Consider the following 22,657-nt stretch of genomic DNA (forward strand, 5'->3'; position numbering starts at 1 on the left):
TGCAAGCCTGATGTTGCAGCTGCTGTGGGGAAGTTCCTTGTGCTTGGAAACCCCTCCTGCATCAGTCAGGGGTTCCTATGAAGATGAAGCCCTGGGTGGATGAAGGCAGTACAGTTTGTGCATGGGAAAATGGGTGATACTTCAGGATGTCTGGAGAGAAGTTAAAAATACACGTTGCTGCTTTTATATGTTTTGCTAGCTCTTGACTGACTGAATTCAGCAGTGAAGAACCTGTTACTTCCTGAGCGTAGCCTGGCTTTTCAGGTAATGAACACGGCGGAAAGTTTTTAGACTCACAGCATGGGCTTAAATCTGTTCTAAATAAACCTGGAAAAGCTTGGAGGGTGGCAAGGAGCTCAGGCTTCAGTTGGTTAACGTACACTTGCAGCACCGTTTGAGCTGATGTACAAGACTATGACCTAAGAGGTATTTGCAAGGATGTTGTAAAACTGTGGACCATGTTAGACCTATCCTACAAAGACTTTAAATAAGTTTTCCTTAGTGAGCCTCTTGTTTCCAGCAAAGGTTTGAACTTTTTAGTGTTGGAAAATGAGCACACTAGGATTTCTTCCACTGGTGTCAAAAGCTTTTTTTGTTAATGCATTGAATCCTGCTGGAATGTCTTCAAGGATACTTGACTTAATGTTGTTTTCCCCTTGCTGCAATTTTTTATTACCAAATAAATAAAAGCATTTAGTAGTGCTGTAGGCCAGGATAACTCTTCACAGTGTGTTGCAAAAACATGGTTTAGATCTTGGCTTTGGGTCTTGTAGAGAGTTTCAATAAAACGATGCCTCGCTTCCTGACAAAGCTTAGGGTATTCTGAAGACCAAGTGAGTTATCAGTTAGGAAGGGGGAGAATGGCAAAAGACAACTTTATAATGCAGTTATCTACTGGTTGTATTTTTTTTTACTTGACAAAGCGGATTTGTTTACTATTCAAAACCAAAAAACACCAATAATCCACTAGCCTAGGTGGCAGCCAAACATTGGCTGCAAGACTGTTCTGTGCAGTCTTAAAATAATTTTTAATTCTTTCCCTCATAGCTTAAAGAACATTTCTAGCTGGCTAGAAATGGATAACGCGACTTTGTGACTTAAAATAAATGTCTCATCCTAAGGTAATTCACTTACAACACGTTTAGAGTAAATGAAAACATGTAGTGGAGATGCATAATGGGTTTAGAAACCAGCAAAGATCTGTTTCTGCTCCCATTGATGTCTGGCACAAAATCCTGTTTACTTCAGTGGATACAGTATTTCTGAAGATTTTCAACCTTATCCCAAACGTTGCCATGGATTTACCAACCACACACATTTGATGGAGCAAGTGGTCCATGAAGACATGACTGGAAAAATTTTTGTGCTGTTGGCAGGCTTGCAGAAAAAGATTGAGATTGATGCTCAACATGAGGGGCACAATAACAAACCTTGCTACCCCTGCCATGGGTGGGATCACGCTCCTACTGACTAAGGGAGGTGTCGATGGACCAGCAGCAGTGTCAGCTGAAAGCAAGAGCAGGAAGTTCATTCTGAGGAAGAACCAAGGAGGCGAAACTCCAGGGTTTTTTTTGGGGTGACGTTTAGGTTTTGGTGGCTTTGGTTTTGTGGGTCTCTTTGTTTGTTTTTTTAAAATACTATTCCCCAAATACAATGTCCACTCCCCCAGCTCTGGTGGTTTGGGACCGACTTTTCTACCTACCACCATCTATCTGAAGAATCATAGCTTTATTTTTCTGAGTTTTCATCCTTGCCTGGCCGTACTTTGGCTGTTATGAAAGTGCAAGATGAGGAGGCGTGCTTGTCTTTCTGATGGTCTGTCAGGTAAGGGAAAAGCTGTCCTCCTCGTGTGGGATTTCGGGCAGTTTGTAGGACTGATACGCCAGGCCTTGGCAGAAGTATTACAGTAAGCTTATCCCAAGGGTAGCCTGTAGGGCTTTACAGATTTTTTTTCCTAGCTCTGCAAGCAAGAGTTGCAGGAGGAAGAGTGAATCTGCAGATTTTCTTGGCTGAGAGTCCTCAGCTTCTAGCTCTGCTGTGGAGCAGTATACCAAGAAGGGGAACAGTGTCTGGAAACTAAGAAATGACTGCTCTGCTAAGCTAGTTTGCTAGGAGTAAACTACATAATGTGGTAAGGATGGCAGCAGAGAAATGATTCTCCTGGAAAAATCTTCTGTAGGGCTACAGAGTCTGGCTGGAATGAAGGGGACCGTCCTGATGGTACCTGCAGTGCAAGAGCTCCAGTCAAGCCCGGTGGAATGGGGAAGCAGCCAGGGATTACAGGATTTAGGAGCAGATTAGGCTAAATTTTGAATGGAGGTGGTGGGAATTAAAAAAAGAAATATTTTTTTTTAAGATAAGGAATAGCTGGTATGGGCTGTAAGGCTAGGGACAGATGGCTGGTGTTCAGGGACTTGCAGGAGGTCTGGAAGGAAGTGTATCCAAGCTGCTCCAGGACAAAAAGTTGGACTAGTCTAAAATATTAGAGCTACTGGTATGCAGAAACAGTTGCTTAGCTTCATCCGGTGGGGTAGATTAATTTACATCTCTGTGTTAATCACTTTTCAATTATGATTTAAATGAGCAAGCAGGAAATCTGATTTAAGTTGACTTAGTTTTACATCTGTACTTAGTTACCTTTCTGAAAGCCTTAGTGTAGTCTGTACCACCCCTGCTACCCTTTGCTAACATAGTGAGTGTGTCTTTCTATTTAAACAAGTAGGCAGTTACCATTTGCTTTGGTTAATGTGGTTTTTTTTGCATTTTCTGTTAAAAATGATGAATGGTGCTTTTCTTATTTGTTTGATTAATTTTCACTTCTGATTTTCATCAGGCTACATTTGGATGGAAATTGGAATCCAATTAATGAACAAAACCAGCATTTAAAATTGTTTTCATTAGTTAAATGTGCTGGATATAGATGAAAATTCCTTATCAAGCCTGTTTTGTATCTAAAGCATACTGATTTAGAAACAAAGCAAATATTATCAGCTGTTTATGAACTGTTAATTGTTTCTGGCCACCATGCTCTTGAAGAATCTGTTTCTTAGAACTAACAGATCTTGGTTTCTGGAGCTCTTGGTTTGGTGTGGGTTTGTTTTTTGTTTTGTTTGTTGTTGTTTTTGTTTTATTCTAAAAAACCTAAGTTCTCCATCTGAGTGAACAGCCTGGTGTTGTCTACCTGTGTGCCCCAGCTATGCGAGACTGATTTCTCTCCCCAAAGCCATAGTCCTCAAGTGTGTGCGGGTCTCCTGTCCCACCACCCACAAGTACACGCAGCTTGCTTTATACTGCTTGAAGCTGTTCAGCCTTAGGGGGGACCGGTCCTGAGCCCGTCCCACAAATATTGCTAGGGCAGGAGAGGCGGTCTGTGCATCGCAGACCTGAGACAGTTACTCACGAATTAGGATGGATGTATGGGCCATACATCTTGGAGAACCTAGGTTACTATTTTAAAAGATTCCCCCCCCCCCCCCCCCCCCCCACTTGTCAGTTCCCAGGACTAGGCAGGTCTTGAATAAACTATTTTCTTAGGGGGCATGGAATTAGTGAATGGGGAAGAGGAGAAACTTGCATGGAATTAACCATGTACAGGAGACCTTACTGTTGTCAAAAAAAAGTTGATGATTAATTCTATGACTTAATGAACTTTACAACTTCAGTAACAAATGCGCACTACTTTAACACTTAGACTGAAAAGTATTCAAATTTAAGGGCCTCAACAGTATATAAAATTATGAAGTAAAAAAGATGAACTGCAGGATGTTCTTTAGAGTCGCTACAGACAGATATTCTCAGAGATATATATATACACACGCACATATATTTTAGTTCTTAAATTTGAAGTATATGCTTAAGCAAACTTGGCCTTGTTAAAGGAGTGAACATTGAAGCTCAGATTCCGCACAGTGGGAAATTAGTTCCCTAAATTTAGTGCTTCTAACATATGTTTAAGATCTAGGAATCTAATTCTGATATAACTCATGCTAGAAGTTCCTGGAAAGCTCTATGACTTATGTGGCATGGCATGGGGAAGATTAAATTATAGTTGATTTTCTTCCATCCTAAGATCCCCAGAAGCATCTGTAAGATTGATGGGTGGTGTAGTCATTGCATTACATTTTGATGTGTTTCTTTTGGAGGATAGTCTTCCAGTAAATACAAAAGGATTTTAAAATTATTGTGGGTAAGGAGGTGGACAGATAATAAATTGAACTTGGTGTTATGATACTCTCTTAAAAGCCTTAGCTAGACTTGATTTCTGCCAGGAGGAAAAATAAAAAAAAAGAGCTGTTTTTTTGATGTTTGTTCTTTAAAACAAATTGAACAGTATGGGTTTTTTGAGTGGTTAAAAATCAGTGTGGGTAAGGAAACGGACATAATTTCTCCAAATCCTGTGTGATGTTATACTGGAGATAAATTTGGTTATATGTATGTGCCAATGTGCTTCTGCAGACAAGAATTCAAAAAATGACAACGTATAAACAGTTCAGTATTGACAGATTCTCCACTGTTCCTTAAACATATTACATTTTGTAATATTACAACAAAATGGAAATGTAATGTTAAAAACCTCACTTGCTCGTGCAAAAAGAATAAGTCCTTTTAGGAAGAAAGAAGTCAAAATGTATCTGCAAGTCAAAATTAGGAGGAGGAGTGGGGAGGGTGTGCTGGTGAGCTGACTGTACAGTTGGAAAGACACATGTACATCTTGTGTCTTTCATTGCTTTTGCTGCCCATGTTTCAGGTTTAAGGGTGAGGCAGCAGAAAGGAATTTCAGTGGTGAATTGAATCTAGCCAAGAGAGTGGCTTGAAATCAAGCTTTGGGAAGAAGAGGGGAAAACTGCTGCAGGCAGATGGGCAGCAGAGGGAAGGCAGGAAATATCTGCAAACAAAAGTAATGAAGTTTGATTTGGTATTATGGTAGATAAATGTATCTGGAGGTGGGTTTAGGTGAAGCTGTGTAAATTCTTGACAACCACGTCAAGTTACATGTTTGATTTATAGCAGCGCTGTATGAATTAGCTGGAAGGTTCGTGTGTGTTAGCTCAAAGTTTAGCTGGAAGAGGGTGGCTGGAGTTGCATGTGGGAGGGAAAAACTTTGGCAGTGGAAGTTTGCAGGAGCTGGAGCATGTGTGGACAGCTGAAAGTAGGGGTCAAGGAGATGAGCAAGCAAGGGGGGGCTGAGCTGTCTGCACCTGGATTGGAGAGATGCCTCTACACCCAGTACAGTTAGTATGGGTACTTGCAACAAAACCAGGGAAAAACCAAATGCCTCATGAATGTGTATCCATTTAGGAACATTTTTCTGAAGCAGTGGGATCAACCAAGTACCTCCAGTAGCATTTCCGAATTACTGGAAGTCTTGTTGCGTTCATAGTGAACATATAAAAGGGCTTACTGTGACTCCACTCACAGGATGTTTGTAATAATAGGAGGAGAAAATGAGTAATCTTCTGGAAAGTGGTTTAACATATACAGTGAAGTGACTGGTATCTTTCATTACAAATGTGTAGTTTCAGGGCGTAACTTTGAGATTGTTTTAAACTGATCTGTTGGCAGATTAAAAGGGGTGCTCCCACCTTTTCCCATGCCCTGACCTAATCGTTGTTGCTTCCTCCCTTGTTCCAGGACTGCCACTTGTGAGGTGCTCTGATTATTTGGGTTAGGGACCCACTGCCTGCCCTTAAAAATCAGCTGGATCTGCGATCCTGCTGGCCACGAAGCACACAGGGCAGCAGGGAGGCTGGGTGTGGAGGGCTGCAACCTGTGTCCAGGGAAAACGTGGGCTTGAACCAACAGAAACAGCATAACCTGTGAATCCTGATGACTTGTACATGTGAAAACACAGGGTAAACTGTGCAACTGTTGTGATCACCTAAAGTGACTGGCAGAATGGGTTTCTATTCTGAATATCCTATTTTGGGGGTTCTTCACCTGATACGTGGAGCTGTGCCTGGAATTTGCTTCCCCTGGGGTTACAGTTGACTTGTGTTTACCAAAAATAAAATGGTAAAACTTGGAAACAAGCATTTCGTTCTGATTTGTTTATGGTTAATGCACTGGGACTTTGCTTCTCCTTGAAAGAAGTCACTGAAACTTAAACCTAAGTGGAGATATCTTTATTTTTAGTATTGCAGCTGCTTTTTGCTTTGCATTACATATAGGGTATCTTTTTCTGAAAATATCACAGAAAAAGTTGCTCTGGTGACCTTCTGGATTGTGGGTCTGTATCCCTACCAAAATACGTAAGTGAGCAAAGCTAAATGAGCACGGTTGTCCCATGTTCTCTGACTGGTCTGCGTGGTGGGCACTGAGAAAGTGAGGATGAGGATGGCTGTGTTGTCTTCAAGTACCCTTGTGGGAGAGGGGCTTGTTGGCTTTGTCCTGTTGAGGATGAGCAAAACAAATCTTGAAAGTACGTGAGGGCTACGCAGAGGAAGAAATGGGTGGGTGGGTGTGAAATACCTCCTAGTTCAAAGAAAAGGCTTGTGTGAAATGCTTTTAAGAAGTAACCCTGACGTAAATGGATGGCTTAACGGTACGGTGGTGTAGTGGGTCCTCGGTGGTGCTCTGTTAGTCCAAGACGACCTCTGCTGAGGCTGGTAAAATAGTTATAGCTTGTGTCATGTGTAACCCCGCGGTTCGATCATTGCTGTGCAGCACGTAGAGAGGATCTCAAGTGTTACGTTGTGCTCTCCAGCTGGGGCGTCTGCTTGAAGGCAATAGGAAGCTGCAGCGGTGCCTGATACCCAGTGGGCGCGATGTTAGGGTCCTCGAGCTTTTAAGAACGCCTAATCTGGTGTTTAATTTACTAGCCTGCGTGGGGCCTGCTGCCAAGGCTCCAACTGTTGCATAATGTTACACAGGAGGAATTGCTGGCAGTTTTCAAGCTGGCTATCATTCCAGATCACTCCCACGCAAAGGAAATTGTAGCATATATGTAACTCTGAGGCTTTTTGTGCTGCTCTCAGCACAATCTAAAATTAAAAAAATAACTAGGAAAACTAGAAAGAGTTTGCCTGCTCGGTCTGTAGTCCCTCTGCTTGTAGGAGCCTCATCTGCAGTCTTGCATGTGGAAGAGAATCCAGACAGTGACAGGTAAGAACGAAAGCCTTGCAAAGAAGCTGCACCTGAATCGTATGTTTGTTTTTGGTTTTTTTTTTTTCTTAAACTCTAAGCATTAAAATTGCCAAGTATCTTATAAAAAAAACCTATGGAATCCTCTTTTGGCTCAAACTGTTCTTTCATGTTCCGTGAATTTTGTGATTCCAGAAAAAGTCAGACCCTTAATACTCAGACATCACAGGGCATTGTAAGATTCCCCCTCATTTCCATGCATGCCTGTTCCATACCCGTTTTCCTGTCAGTCTGATTCGTAATGTTCAAAAACATTCACTGCATATTTCCTTCTTCCCCACAGCAACAGCCCGAGTCTGAGACTGTTCATCTGTTCATCCCAGCCTTGGCAGTTGGAGCTATTATTGGCAAGCAGGGACAGCACATCAAACAACTTTCTCGTTTTGCAGGCGCATCTATTAAGGTATTATTATACTGACTAACTTTCTGTCTATTCTATGTGACACTTTCAGCAAGTTTGCACAAGCAGTGTTTTCATGAATGTCCTCCCCCACTCCGTGCTTAGAATGTGATGTGATAAATGGTACATTTGTTTATAAATCATCTTTTAATCTTCCTTGAGACAAGATAATTAGAAGCATGTTTTCAAATGTCTCCTGAGGTGTGAAATATAAGCTGCAACGAAAACTACTTTGGTGGTCTCAATTTCTTAGAAACAGGCTTACATCTTAATGATGCAGTGCTTAAAGGCTTTCTCGTTGCTTTTGGTAAAATCAAAATTGGTGAGGTAAATTCCCCTTCTAAAAACAGCATCACAGGTGAAGTCTCCTACTGCTGCGGCCATTCTTGCTTTGCTCCAGTTGGATTGGTCTGCGCTGTCTCCACACCTCAGTGGTCGTGTTTTAAAATCACCCATGTACTCCAAGCTCCTGGGGTCAGTCAGTTCTTTACTATCCCATTTACTGTGGCACCCTGCTTTACCAGCCAGCTGTTTGCGTGCTGACTGCCTCAGTGCAGCTAAGAACAAGATGGTTTGCTGAGGTTGTCCTAATGGAAGCTTAAGGTAGAATTTTAGTCAGTTTGGTTGAAATCCTCCTTGGCTGTGTATAGAGAGGTTAGCACCAGTTGCAGTTGTAGGAAGGCCTTGGGTTTCTGCTGCTAATGCTGTTGAAACCACAAGTATCTTCTCTAAAAATGCTGGAGCTTTTTTCTTGTAAATTGCTATTCTGCGCTGTAAAGATAGTGTTTTGGCCTAAATCAAAAAAAGAAAAAAGTTATTAAAAAATTACAGTATGTAGCTTTGTTACGTGCTGTTAGATTGACATTTTCCTGCATGGATTAAGCGAATGTTTTCTTCCGAGTTCTCTTTTTGCTCGGGAGTTGTGGCCTGTTTAGTGAGTGCTGTGGCAGGGATGTGCCAAAGATCAGGGCAGAGGGGCAGGCGCTGGCTGTGCTGAGTTGAGCTTGGTGAAGCCGGTGCGGCTGGGCTTGGCTTGGAAGGTGCTCATCTAAGTGTGCAGAGCTAAAAAATTGGGGAGCCCTGATGAATGAGCCTTGCGTGTGGTTTGCTGAATGCCAATCCATTTACGTGCCAGTCCATTTACTGGCGTGCTGCCCAATTCCGTCCTTTATCAAGCAGTACATTAAATAGTTGTTACACTACCCAGATGGTCTACATTAGTAGAGCACTAATCATATTTTTAGGGGGGAAATTGGAATAGAAGAAAGTGGGAGGTGTTGTTTTTTTTTTTTTTTTCTTTATCAAATCTGTCTTGCATGGAGAGGTGTGATGTAGCACACGTATTTCCTCTTTCTGTCTCCATTCCCATCGTTTGAGATTAGTGGTGTTTGGAAGGTACTGCTAGATGGAGAGAGAAATATGAAAGAACCTGGACTTCCAAGAACCCGTTCAAACTAGTTCTTTAGTTGGCCCTTGGAAGACAGTGTAATGGAAAGGGAGTTTCCCGTGTTTCTCACGCATCTGGGTAACAGTAGCCTCAGGCTTCTTCTACTGGCTGGCACCCCTCTACCCAACACATTTAACATATCTGTATTAATTGAAATTCAGTTAAAAGTTTGCTAAAGCTCTGGTCTTTTGTTCCTTCAGTAGGAATAAAATAATCTTTGTGGAAATAAGATTAAATCTTGAGAACTGTACAGATACAGGGTATGCTTGCTATATTGGGAAGTTGCATGTATGCTTATCAATTAAAATAAAAACGTAACTTCATCTGTAATCTGCTAGAACAATATGGAGCAGCATGCTTGCTTCTGTGCGGAAGCGTTAAATATGGCAGTTAGTAGTAATTTATGCAGAACTTCTAAATTTCCATCCTATTGACCATCTGCCCTGTATCATAACTTTTGAACAAAATAATAAATTGTGAATCATCAAGGAATCCGTGCTTTTAGCTAAGAGTTGGAGGGAGTGATTCTTGAGTAACTTTTAACTTGCCGAACTGTAGTAATCGTACTTTGTGGAGGAAGTAAGTCTTTGTGCATGACACTGCACTTGTTTTGAGTTGTGCTGTAGATTGTTACACGTGAAAACATTTTACATCCCCGTGCATCATCTCTGTGCTCGTGTCGAGCTTTGTACGTCTGATGAAACTAGTTAGCCATGAAGTAAGACTAAATAAACTGCGGATGCATCAGGGTTCTGCGTAAGGCTGCCGTGTCCAGCCCATCGCTTCAGAGGTGCACGTGGCTGTGGATGAGCTCAGGTTGTGTCCCTGTGCCGGGGATCATTGCTGGGCAGTACAAGCTCGGCGTGGGACTCCAGCAGACAGAATTCATCAGCAGAGCAGCCAGGCAGAGATTTCTGGGCTGTCTGCTGCCCACCCTGTGCTACAGTGCTGGGACCTGTTGGGCACCATTGGCATCTTCTTGGTTATAGCTTATTCCCGGAGGAGCCCTTCCTGTCTCTGAAGGAGTTGGAATGAGTGTTGTAGGTTTGGGTGTATGAAGTTGTCAGGTTGTGATTTGGCGTATGGAAGATTAGTAACTGGAAAACAACCAATGTGAAGCCACTTCTCTCGGAGGTCAAAAATCACCGCTTAGATACTATTTGTATGTACGTAAGTTCTCTTTCCAAGAGCAGACAGGCAAAATTAACACTGAAGTCTCCTAGGTTGCCCCTTCGGCCACAGAAATGTTAGTTTCTTTCACAGCCCTCAGCCACATTTTACTCCAGCTGCTGAGAACAGGACATTCCGAGATAAAAGCAAAGCAAGAGATGTCCCAGAACACTTAAACACATGTAAGATGTAACTAAAGCTTGATGGAAAATATTTTTCCTAAAATGTCAGTAAAAGTGATGGCGTTCACTAAGAAAGCATGAGGAGACAGAGAGGCAAGTTACAATGTCCATTTTAATTGAATGGCAATTAAGCTGAGCTCCGTTCAGCCAGCTGCCTCCAAATGTGCCTCAGAAATTTGTCCCTCTAAAATACCTGTGTTTCAAAGAATGAATTGATCTAGTCTGTGCTTGCCCTTACCACAATGTCATGTCATGTGAACGTATGGCTGTAAAAAGAATGTGTATTTTTAGATATAGCCAACTGGAATGCAGAAATCCTATGAAAAATAAATACGCAAACCAGATAACTGGTATATAATGTCTTCTCCATCTTAGGTTACAATATGAACAATTACATAAACTTCCGTAAGCAAAATTCTTCAGTGAAAATGATGCATGGTGACTGGTAACTTGTCTGAAATAAGCTACAGCTGTTAAATATGAATAACATCCCTATGCCAACAGCTAAGATGAAATCCTGTAGTGTTTAATATATTGCCCATTCAACAGCAGCTATGTAATACTAGATGCAACAATGGAAATGTCAGTTGTGATAAACAAAAGATTAATCCAGAATGTCAGAGGCTAGTTTGAATTATTTAATGCCACTGGAGTCTGAGAACAACACCCACAGAAATCTTACTTTTGTGGTGACATGAACTGCTAAAGACCCTACAGGCATCTCTGTCTCTGGTCTGGTGGAGCTTAATTTTTATTTGGGTCACACAAGTAAGTGTCTGTAGATACAAGCCCCGTGGAAACTGCTAACTCATTGTCCAGTATAGAGGAAGGTTTTGGATCTGTGTTAGTTACAACAGTAAAGCGATCTCGTGTTCTCAGGGGGATGGACGCAAACTTTTGCCAATGAGCAAAACTTGTTAGAAAGACTATTTAAGTTAGCGGGTAGGGATGAGAATCTCTGTCTTAACCATTCTTGTCTTTTTAAAGGCTACATGACTTGCATCACTCAGCCACATGAAAACGGCTTGTGGGATTTTGCCATATGTGGCTGAATAGCTATGCCTTGAATTTTCAGAAGTAAATTTGCTTATGGCTTAGCCAATTTCTCCGTATTTCATTATAGCTAATTAATGCACTTTAAAGAGAACAGCCCCGTCATGACTGAAGTGTAATGCTGCTGCTGTAACGAATAATTTTTCACTCTTGAACAGAATGTGAGATTGAAACGGGGAGGAGGTGGCTTTAAACTATTCCTTCAAAAGACAGCTACCAAAAAGCTATGTTTATCCGTTCCAGATTGCCCCTGCTGAAGGACCAGATGCCAAGCTGAGAATGGTTATCATCACTGGACCACCAGAAGCTCAGTTCAAGGTACAATACATAAAAACTTGTCAGTGCGTAGTGGCCTTTGGACTGTAAGGAACAATACTGAAAACAAAACACTTGGTTCCAAGCACCATTTTATTCAGAATTTTAGTAAACGCTTGGTTTTTGCTGAAAGGTATCTCATACGAATAGGAGTAATACTATCGGAGGCCGTGTCTGGTCACCTGAAAACTGGTGCGAGTTTCATGTAAGTTAGAATCAAGTGTAGCATGAAAATATGGCCATACTACATTCCTGACTTTCCCTTTTATCTACAAGCACAGTAGTGCAGTGTTTCTGGCTTGCCTTATTACATGCAACAGTTTATTGTGTTGAAATAACAAAGCTGACAAGACGAGAGACTGAGTCTTCCCAGGTTGCTGTTGTGCGCCAACTAGAAAATGCTTTTTGGGTAGCTGTACAGATAAATGCAAGGTTTCTAATTGTATTTCCACTACAACTACAAGGAGATAGTCAACCTGTTTATCCCATTTCTGTTCAAATTGAGCTCTGGAGCAGCCTTCTGCCTTAAGTGCCAAAGGATAAATCTAGTTACCCCAAAAGGAGTTGACTGCGTTAGGAGTGATGCAGGCAGCTCAGCGCAGCAACCTGGCCTCGTTACAGATGAGGCCCAGAGCAGGTAGAAAATCACTTGAGCGTTTGTGTCTTGGCATCGTTCTCTTGCCTGTTCTCGTTTTTGTCTTTGTGTTTTTGCTTCGGGGCATCTTGCAAGAAGGTGGCGTACAAACTTCAGGCATATCTAGAATCAGTTTCATTAATGCCTTTAGGAGTTTTGGAGAAGTATCAGGGCAGGTATTTTGCAGTGGTAACAGTGAACTTAGACGCACTTGGAATTATTGCTCAGCTACCATATACGTTTGAGAAAGGTATTGAAGGCAAAGCATAATTTAGAAGCTCTGCCTCCTTGAGGTTTTCTGTGTGCATGTGGGCTTGGCCTCATGGCCTATTCCACAGATGGCATGCTCTTGCGATCTGGGATCAGGATTTTAGATTCTGGTTACCTTTTTTTTCCGTCAGATATTGGTGAACTTGCCCTCAAAGAGTATCAGGCCAAAGTAGATTTGGGTGTCCCTTATCCTAACGCCTCACGTAGGCAAAGGCTTGTCCTTGGGTTTCCTCCCTAAGACAGACTTGAAGCCCCACAGAGCTCTTTTGCCAGCTCTTCTCCCCAGCCTGGATAATGCAAGGAGAAAGTCTCCCTTTTCTGCACCCCACACACTGGTTAAAACCACATCAGTCAGTCACTTCTCTACCCTTGGGCTTCTGCTTGCGAAGAGGGATCAATGTACTAGCACAGATGATGCTCCTTTGTGTGCTGGTCTTGTGAAGGAGGGGGGTTCTCTCCTGGGGCTTCCTTCAGCTCCAGTCCTCGTATCTCTTACTACTCTGAGCAATGCCCTCTTGACCAACGTGGGCAGAGGCAAAGTTCAGTCCTTTCTTTTACCACCACTGTTGGCCTGAAGCACGCCTTACAGTCAGGGCCAAGCTTCATTAATGCTGTCCTTAAGCTCTGTTGAAGAAGGGTCGTCTTTATCTTTGGGCATAGGCTATTGCTTGTTAGGCACAGGGAACGTCATCTGGGTGTACAACAACTTGAAGAGGGAATAGCTGCTGCTCAAATGAGTAACCAGCTCTCAGAGAGGTGGTGTCATCCCAGAGCCTGTGAGATGGGCATCCTTTCCCTACTACGTTGTGTTCTGCTGCTCGCGATTCGTGTCCATGGTGGCTGCGGTGGCTTGCACCCCTTCCTTCCTCAGCTGCAGTGGCCTGAGGATGTTGCAGCATGCAGGGCTATTAATCAGCAAGGCGAAGGGAGGAGAATATGCCACTGTTCCCGCCTCTGCTGCAGTGCTCCCTAGAGTTTAGGCAGACCTGTGACACCAATGTTCAGGAAGGATCATGTTGCCTTGGGGTCCGCGACACGTGCAAGCAAAGTGGAATCTAGTGTAGGACCACATTTCAGCCACTACTTTACTCTGAAGGAGCTGCAGCCCAGTTAGGTTGTTTCCCTACCTTAAAGACTCTTCCAAGAGCTGAAGGATTTGGGATGTTGGAAATACATCATCTATCTCTTAAAAAGTCAGCATCCCCCCGTGCTTTATAACTCAGCAGTAATGTGTGCTTTTTTGCTGTAGTACCTCTCCCACCGAGCCCTGCAGCCTGTGCAGGCTGTCAAGGTGTTATGCACATGAAAAGCATTGCTACTGAAATTAAAAGAGCTCCACTGGCTACTGTCTGTCTCTAACAAATTTGGGAATAGTGTCAAAATGTGTCAAAAGATGATGGCTGGGAACAGTATTTTATCTGCTCTTGGCAAACCCTTTTGAAGTGTTTTCCTGGAGCAGGGATCTCTGATTCTCTGAGGCTTTTGATGGTGCCAGAATATGGTAGTTATATTGAGGTTTTGTACAGCTTTTTTTGTAGTCTTTTGTGTCACTGGAAAAGCTGGTAGCTTTTGTCCTCTGTGACAGGATCCCGCAACCTGAGTCTGACTTAGACCAAATACTGAGTATTTTCAGCTCCAAGGTCACAAAATGTCTTTCATCTTACCCATTCTAGAGTGGAATGAACTTGAGTAGGGGTTTAGGACATGAGCTAGAAATAAGATAAAGTAAGTTGCCACTATTTAAAGTAATTATCACATCATGCAATCTTTGGAGTTCTCGTATTCCGTTGGAGTGGTGGCCTGTAAGATGGTTTGATATAGCGTGTACACGGTGACAGGGCTCTTGCGTGTGATTTGAAGGTGATAAAGAATCTGAACTGGAAAGGCTTTGTGGTCCTAGGTCTATGGCCTTTACAGAGCATCTCTCTTCAGTATCTCAAGAGAAGTGTTCTTTTGATGCCTCTAGGAGATGCAGAGCAGAAGACCTGGTTACCATCTCTCAAGAATTCCCTGATGAACAGCAGGGAATAAGGAAATAAATGTATTTAAAAATCAACAAGATTCACGAGCTTAGTCTCAGCAGACAATTCTTCTTGCTACCTGGCATTTGCGTGCTCCCCAGAAAAGAACTGTGTGCTGGTTGGAGTAATACTGTTCCCATGGTGCTATTTTACTGTTTAGATCTAGGCAGTTTGATTTTTCACTTTAGAAAATTGAGGAAAGTCAGATTTATTTATTTATTTTTACACAATATGTTGTAATGGATTGTAAAAGTAAGCTGATTGCTCTAACTGGAGTCTGTCTTTATCCCATGATGTGGCGGTGGTGGGTTGTGGCGCGCTTTTTTTTTATTATTTTATTTTAACATCCTTAAAATAATTGGTTTCTGAGCCAATTAATTGCATTCTGTGCTTCTGGGTGTAATAAAATGCTTCAGCCAGACAGTTCTTCTCTTGACCACTCTGTACCTCTACAGACGTGCAATGGTTTATTTTAAAAGCAGTATTCCTACTGAAAAGCAGAATAATGATGAACTCTGTTAAATTGCTCCATGATTCCCTGGTTCGTCATGCAAACTTTAAAGTTGGACAGCAGTGCTGCTTAGTTTGGTACAAGGACTTCTTTTAAGAAAAATAGTTATTTTATTTATTGGTGAAAACACTTGGTCAGGGTTGTGTACTGGGAATTCTTCTGTCTGGAATTTCTTGAAATTAACTAGATTTCAATAAGTGCATTCTCTAACTGAAAGCATTTTTGCAGGCTCAAGGGAGAATCTATGGAAAACTTAAAGAGGAGAATTTCTTTGGACCTAAAGAAGAAGTGAAACTTGAGGCTCATATAAAAGTGCCATCCTATGCTGCTGGTAGAGTTATTGGTAAAGGAGGCAAAACAGTAAGTAGCTGAAATAAATCTTTTAGCGTTGTTCAGTTATGTTCTTTATTTAATTGTGTATATGTGTATGTCTTAAACATTTTGCTAAGTAATAGCTAATTCTTTGAAGTTATGTTAAAGCAGGTGCTGTTTTCTTAGCTGTACTTGTTAAGCTTTCATTTCTTTTAGAGTAGAGGCATGAGAAGTGAATCTCATAGAATGATTTATTTAATCTAAAAAATTGTCTAACAAAAATTGGTAGTCCCAGTCAGATCTTGCAGGGCTTTATTAATAGAAATCCAGTTCTTCCATTTGGAATGAATACATTCCCACTCAAGACCTGCTTCTGTGAACTTTAGTTTATGCCAGATTTCGCTAATCTCACTTAATTAAAATCAAATCCAGTGTATCCAGAGGTAGCATTTCTGGCCAATACTGAGTGAAAGCATGATTTCTAAATTAGTAGGAAATTAAGACATGTTTAGACCTCAGTATTACAAAAAACTACACTTGTTTTTGTTTCAACTTAATTGATGACAATTCTTAGGCTCAGTTTGTTGCGTAAAATCAAGTTACTGAGATTTTTTTCAATCCTGGAAAGGGGCTGGTACTCTGGTATTTTCACGTGGTTGTAAGTCAGGAGCTAGCTGATATTTGCAGAGATGGTTCAGTCCTGGGTCTCCACCCTTGAGTGCAATGGGGTCTTGAAGTTAAGTGTTAGGAGGCAACGTGGCCTCTTTTCTTACTTGTGGTGGTAAGAAGTTTAAGGACAAACATCTCTGAAAAGTTGTTCATCTGAAACGTTACTGATTAAATAATGCTATGCATTTCTAAAATAAAATGAGTCTAAATGGGTCAAAACTCTAACCTTACCTCTACTTAACGTTATGGAAGCTGAAAGGCTATTGAAAATGATTTGGACACTTCTCATCATTCAGTTTGGAGTTTTTCATCTTGTGGAGATTCTTCAAGGAAAAATGTATAAATTGACTTTTTTCCTCCCTACATTACACATTGTATGAGTTTTCTGACCTTAAACATGTAAACTCGACTGTAAACACTGCAGCATATCTTTGCTTTTTAAAATCATGTATTTAACACCTTCTGTGCGTTGTATTTAGTCTTTAAAATGCTTCTACAAACGCAGAGAAGTTGGTGCTAACTTTTATGTTGGAGACACGAAAGGCTAATCCCGCAGAGTGCACGCTGCTGCACAAAGATGCTTTTTGTTAATGGGTTTCTTCTTTTAAAGGGAACTTAGACAATGATGTTTCTGTGGTCAGCAGTATCTTTGAGGCTTGGTGGCTGTGGGATATTTGCTTGCGTAGGATTTTCTGACTTCTACTATCTATTTACAGGTAAATGAGCTTCAAAACTTGACAAGTGCAGAAGTTGTAGTTCCTCGTGACCAGACACCTGATGAAAATGATCAGGTGGTTGTGAAAATAACTGGTCACTTCTATGCATGCCAGGTAGGAGGACTGGAATGAATTTCTGTATTATCTTGATGCTTCCACGGTCTGTCTTTTATATCCATGTGCAGAGCCAAGGGATGGAAGACTTTTACTCAGGATACAGAAAGCACTGCTTGCCAGGCTCCTCTAGTTGTCTTGCTGCAATAAACTTTCCTCATGCCAGTGAGAGAGATTTATAACGATATTGCACTGTTACATAGGTAAAACAATCTCCCTGAATTCTCTCATTGATATATGTAGGCTCTGGCACTGCTAAAACTTTCAAATCGAAAGAAAGCCCAAGTTGTGATTGGACTGAAATTCAGATGGAAGGGAGGTACAAGCCATCTCATAGGGTGCAGTTCTTGCCAGGTTCTGTATATGCAACATGTCTACATCACTCGATCTGATTTAGTATCATAAAGAAAAGGATCACAAGATTCCTTCCCTCACTTAACTTTTAGTTCAGTCCAGTTTCTTTTGACACTTTGCTACAGGTGGCTTGTAGTTCAGGAAGGATATGGGAAGGCTGGTTAAGTCCTGTAAGTCTGGCCTTCTGGATTCCCTGTTGTAGAAAAAAAAATTGTTCATACTCTATTAAAATACACAGTGGGTTCTTGTAAAACATTATTATCTCCAGAGGAGTAAAACAAAAGTAGCCCGTAGCTTCAGCAGCCTTAATGTTGTTAGTCATCTTCCTGTGCTCGTGTGTGCTGTAGTACAGATGACCGTGCAGGTAGCTGTGGTAATTGGGGAAGGAAGAAAAATCAAAAAATTGCACATCGTTACTAACCCAAGCGTATTTTAACTGATGAGTAATCTTGTCAGTACTAGGAATTTAGTTATTCCAGACTTTCTTAATCCCGGTAGCATCTACAGTTGATTTGTAAACAGCAGTCACTGCAGCGTGGCGTCATGATGGGGTGTTTCTTCTTGTGTCCTCCAGCTTGCTCAGAGGAAAATTCAGGAAATACTGGCTCAGGTAAGAAGGCAGCAGCAACAGCAAAAAACATTGCAAAGCGGACAGCCTCAGCCGAGACGGAAATAAAGGTTTAGGAAATGGCCCATCAGAGACAGATGCCAGACCAAAGACAGACTGTGCGACAGAGACGGGTGGTGAGCACCTGTTGAAGCTATATGCAGAAGATCCACCAAGCCAATCACCTGTTCGAGGACCAGGCAACCGTTGAACGCTGTCTCTGAGAATGTATTCTTTAGGCTCTCTCAAACTTTTGAAACCCAGCTTTAAAATAAGGACCCCTTCACTTCCCTTTTGTTCTATTCTCACAATTTAACATAAACTCGTTAGTCTTTTTTTATTGTTCTTATTATTCCCCAACAATTTTAGAACTTGGTTTAATGAAGCTTTCTCTTCTGAGTTCACTGGTTTAAAAAAAAAAAAAGAAAAAAAAGAAAAAAAAAACCAACAAAAAAAAGGCATTGCTCTTATAGGTCCAGTTGTAAAAGAAGAAACACATTTGGAGGGTGGGATTGCGGGTGGGCTAGGGTTAGAGCAAGGGCATTGACAAGAGTTTAAGTGTTAGTCCCAATGTTGAAACAAGTGGCATTTTTTAAAAAGAATTTGGTTGCATTTTTACATAACACTGCCATGAATAACCTAAGGGAAGTGTTGAATGGTGTTGGCCAGGGCATAAAAAGATAAATATGCATTTTACTAAACTACCTCAGGCATTTAGTACCTCAATGAGAAATTGTTCCTTTTTTGCTTTTTTTTTTGGTATTTTGTATACTTTATAAAGCTAATAGTTCTTGAGCATTTTATTTTTTTAAAAAAAATTAAAATTTGATCAGCCACCAGCCAGGAGTACTACAGACTTATCGGGGAAAAATATAGTAGAGCACTTCTAGCTGCTGGCTGATGGGAGTAAGGTGGGTAAAAAAACATAGCCTCAGATTTTCTGAGGGCTTCAACACCATCATTTGTTTAAAAAAAAAAAAATTCAGTGAATGTTCAAAAGATAGTGAATGATGCCAACATTCTGATAGCAGCAATGCCGTTTAGTTTTCTTTTAAGATGGGATGAAAAAGTTTGTGACGGTACTTTTTTGGGAACAGGACAAGGAAGTGATGGCAAGAGGCTGGGGTTGGGGGAAAAAATTAGAAGGCTGCAAGAGGCTGAATTTTTTTTTGTGCTACTTGATTGAATGCATGAACCCTTTGTGCCTTTGACCATCACTACCTAATAATGCTACATTTAACCATTTGCAGCCCATTTGGACTTTGCCATTTTGTTCAAAGAGCAAGCTTCATCTTCAGTTTGATAGAACACTTGATCTGCTGGAGTGTATTGGAGGCCACAAGGGTCTCTGCTGCCTGCAGATCACATCATACTGCTTTCAGTTACCACGATGGGGGAAGGTCAAACAGTGTTTGATCACATTGAAAGATAATGAAAGGCTAAGTTTACATATCCAGCCGCTGTTATGGGCCACACTAAGCCACTTTGAAGGTTTAAAAATATTACAAGGAAAAAAAAACAAACAAAAACCAACAACCTCTCTAGCCTGGCTTATAATAGATGCAGCAGGATTTATGCACGTTCTGCAACCAACCATTAGAGGAAAAAAAAAATGTCAAAAGGCAGGGATAACGGGAAAGTTACCAAATTTTTTAATTTCCGAATGTAATTTGAATGATGATTGTGGTAATAGTGACACATTCAAGTTTCTACAATAAACTTCAGTCTACCTCAGTTTAAGAAAAAAAAAAATGTGGCAACACATGGTGCATAAAGACTGCTGTGTGTGTGTGTGTGTGCGCGTGCGCGCCTGTATGTGTGTGGTCGACAGAGCCATGCTATTACCTCTGAACCTTTTTTTTGTGATGTTTTTTGTGCATGAGATGATCAGAATCACCATGCTGCACTGATTTGAGGGGCACAATGAGCAAAAACATTTGTTTCATCATTTTGTTATCTACCTCTTAGGTTCATGTTGAAATAGAGGCATTACTACATAGACTAGATAATTTTCCCAAAGATCATTGTTGTACAGATTAGATAATTTTGAAAATGGTCTGAAGTGGTTTTCCTGCATCTCTTCTTTACTAATTGGTTTAAAAACCACAAACTTATGTTGTAGTTTTAGCAAAGAAAAATGAGTTTCTTTTCCTTTTTTGACAGTGACCTTCATCTAGCCTTTAGGATAATTTTTTTCTCTTACAATGAATTTAAAATTACTGAAGTATGAAAAGTCATAGCATTTTAATTTTCGTTGAGGCTTAAGTCAGTCTGATGTTCCTTTCTTAACATTTGAGGAGGATTTGACTTCATTATTTTCCATAAAAATTATTTACAAATAGGCGCTGCATTTACATCTGATGATTTAAATACTGTCATCTCTCTTAAATTTCTAGACTTAGTATGGTAAATCATGTTTTTCTTTTCAGTTGAGACTTGGTAATTTGGAGTATTTGGGAATAGCTAGAAAGTAAATACTGTAAATGATTTCAATATTCACAAAGTATGGATCATTTTTCATCTGTAATGTGCCCCCCAATGCAGCTCCACTTGCCAGATGCCTCTGAATGGAATAAAGAGTTTAACTCCTATCATCAGATAAAGTTGTGTGGTGTTTTTGTAAGTTAATGAGGCATAGGGACAGACTGTTCCAAGTATTTGTGGTACTTCAATCAAGTTGGTTTTCTGTCCATAATAATTACTGGATAAGGATGAACAGTCACCCACAGGTGTTCCGTAGCTGCTAGGGCACCCAGCAGCCACGTTACAATGTTTGCACTTCCCAATACAAGCAGTGACTTCTGTGGCTTATAATTCCTCTTCTCCCCCCCTCATATAAGAATGCTGTACAGTCTGTATTACGGCCGATTTGTTTGTGGATTCGGTCTTACGCAGTTCACCTAGGCTGATCTGCTGCGGAAGGGATGTGCACTCAACAGTCCCAACACAGGGCAAACATGAAAGAATCTTTTGAACAGGTTTGAAGTGAGATCTGAATTGCAGTTCTTTTTTTTTTTTTTTTTTAAAAAAAAATTTTTTCAGCTGCTTTTTACCCAGTCCTTACATTGGTGCTCACAGCATGATGAGGCTGTGTAATGTACGTGGCCCTAGGAGCTCGGATAGGCAGGAGCAGTCACACCAGCAAGCAAACGTGGCTGCAACCCCCATCTTGCTCCTGCCACCCCACCCCCCCAAACACACACCACTTGCTGGTGCGGTGGTATTGCCTCTCAGTTTGGAGCCTTGTTAACACTGTTTGGAACAGAAATGAGACTAGACGTTTAACCAAATGCTTTAGAGTGAGAGGGAGGGATTGGGGAACGGAGGAGTGCCATGAATAATAGAATTCTTTATCTCTTAAAGAGGAGTGGAAAACCAAACTTGGTTTCCAGGCCCTTGCACCCTCCCACTTGTCTTCACAGCTCATTTTCTGGGACCAACCAGCAGAAAGAGGGAACTGAAGAAATGATGGCTGTAAAAGACACTGCGTAGGGAATTGCATTTCACAGGGAACTCTGAGCTTGTTCTTCCATGCCGGTATTGAGCTATTTTCTCAGAGCCAGCATCCATGCCCTTTGAGCAACGTGTAAGAAGTTAAGCCTTCCTCTGTATCACTGGTGCATTTGTGACAGCTAAACCCCTGACTGTTTTAAGCATTTGCTTAATCATGATGCTTTTATTTGCTTCTAACCTTCCAAAGCTTTTATTTCTGAGCTGCAATTTCAAAGGCATGCGCTCTGTGTGTTAGTTTCTGTTAAGTGAAGCATGCGTGCTGTGCGGGACAGCATGGTCTTGGCATGGTACTAGGGCATGGGATTCTTAAATGAACGTGAGGAATCGCGGAGGAGGCACTCGAGCTGGTCTGTAACGGAGATGGTAGCTCAACTGCTCGATAATGAAGTCCCTTGATGCAGTGCAGGAAATTAATGAAATGATGACAAAAGTTCCACCCTCGTAATTGTTTCTCCTCTTCATCCCATCATCAAGGGATCCCAGACAGCCAAACCTGCACAGGACTGAGTGATGAGCCTACGGACTCATTGGAAAAGCTGCTCGGTATTTTTATTTTACATGGAAATCGCCTGATCAATGGAACTGAAACCATTCCCCAACGTTTCCCTTCTGAAAGGGGTTTAGTGTTGCACGGTACCGACCATCCAGACCGCCTTTATTAATTCCTGCATCCCACCTTTTAAGAGTGTCAGGGCAAAGACTTGCCAAGTCAGGCAGGTGACCTGGCTGGGGCATCGCGGTAGCTCAGCACGGGTTATGACTGCTCCTGTTAAATGCAGGATGAGGAAGTTCTTTCCCTGAGCTGGCAGTCCTGATTTAATAGCAGCCACTGGATATTCAATAGAACTCCGTTCCACAACATGCTTTGGCAGTAAATTCAGTTATACTTTTTCATTTATTTTACTGATTTTTGTCTCCTTGGTTAATTTGATTTTTTTTTTTTTGGTCTTGGTTTGCACGCTATTATCCCTTTCCAGCTGTAAGAGTCCTAGTCTGTTCACACAGAAGCTGTTCCCGAGCTCTTGATGTTTTTTTCTGGGTGCTGCTTTTGCTGCTGTGCTCTTTGAGATGGGATATACTGTACGCAGTTCTGGTTACTAAATGTGGGTTCACGTAACAGTGTAATGTTTGCTGAACCTGCCTCTATTCATTTAGTATTACTTATCTTCAGCAGCAGCAAAAGGCAAATGGTTTCAGGGAATGATCCAAAGTTACTCCCACGCATCCCT

At 41.4% G+C, this 22,657-nt stretch overlaps 1 protein-coding gene across 2 annotated transcripts in view; it reads left to right on the forward strand.

Moving 5' to 3' along the window:
• IGF2BP3 (insulin like growth factor 2 mRNA binding protein 3) overlaps window positions 1-20,506 on the forward strand; it is a 114,244-nt gene extending 93,738 nt beyond the window's left edge. For both annotated transcript variants that reach the window (XM_055706603.1, XM_005445805.4), the window contains 5 exons: window positions 7,424-7,543; window positions 11,636-11,710; window positions 15,372-15,503; window positions 16,841-16,954; window positions 17,883-20,506. In XM_055706603.1, coding sequence (XP_055562578.1) covers window positions 7,424-7,543; window positions 11,636-11,710; window positions 15,372-15,503; window positions 16,841-16,954; window positions 17,883-17,984 — 543 coding nt within the window. In that variant the 3' untranslated portion in view covers window positions 17,985-20,506. The remainder of the gene's footprint in view (window positions 1-7,423; window positions 7,544-11,635; window positions 11,711-15,371; window positions 15,504-16,840; window positions 16,955-17,882) is intronic.
• Window positions 20,507-22,657: the final 2,151 nt, after the last annotated feature.

The sequence above is a fragment of the Falco cherrug genome, chromosome 4, assembly GCF_023634085.1.
Source record: "Falco cherrug isolate bFalChe1 chromosome 4, bFalChe1.pri, whole genome shotgun sequence".
Lineage (NCBI taxonomy): Eukaryota > Metazoa > Chordata > Aves > Falconiformes > Falconidae > Falco > Falco cherrug.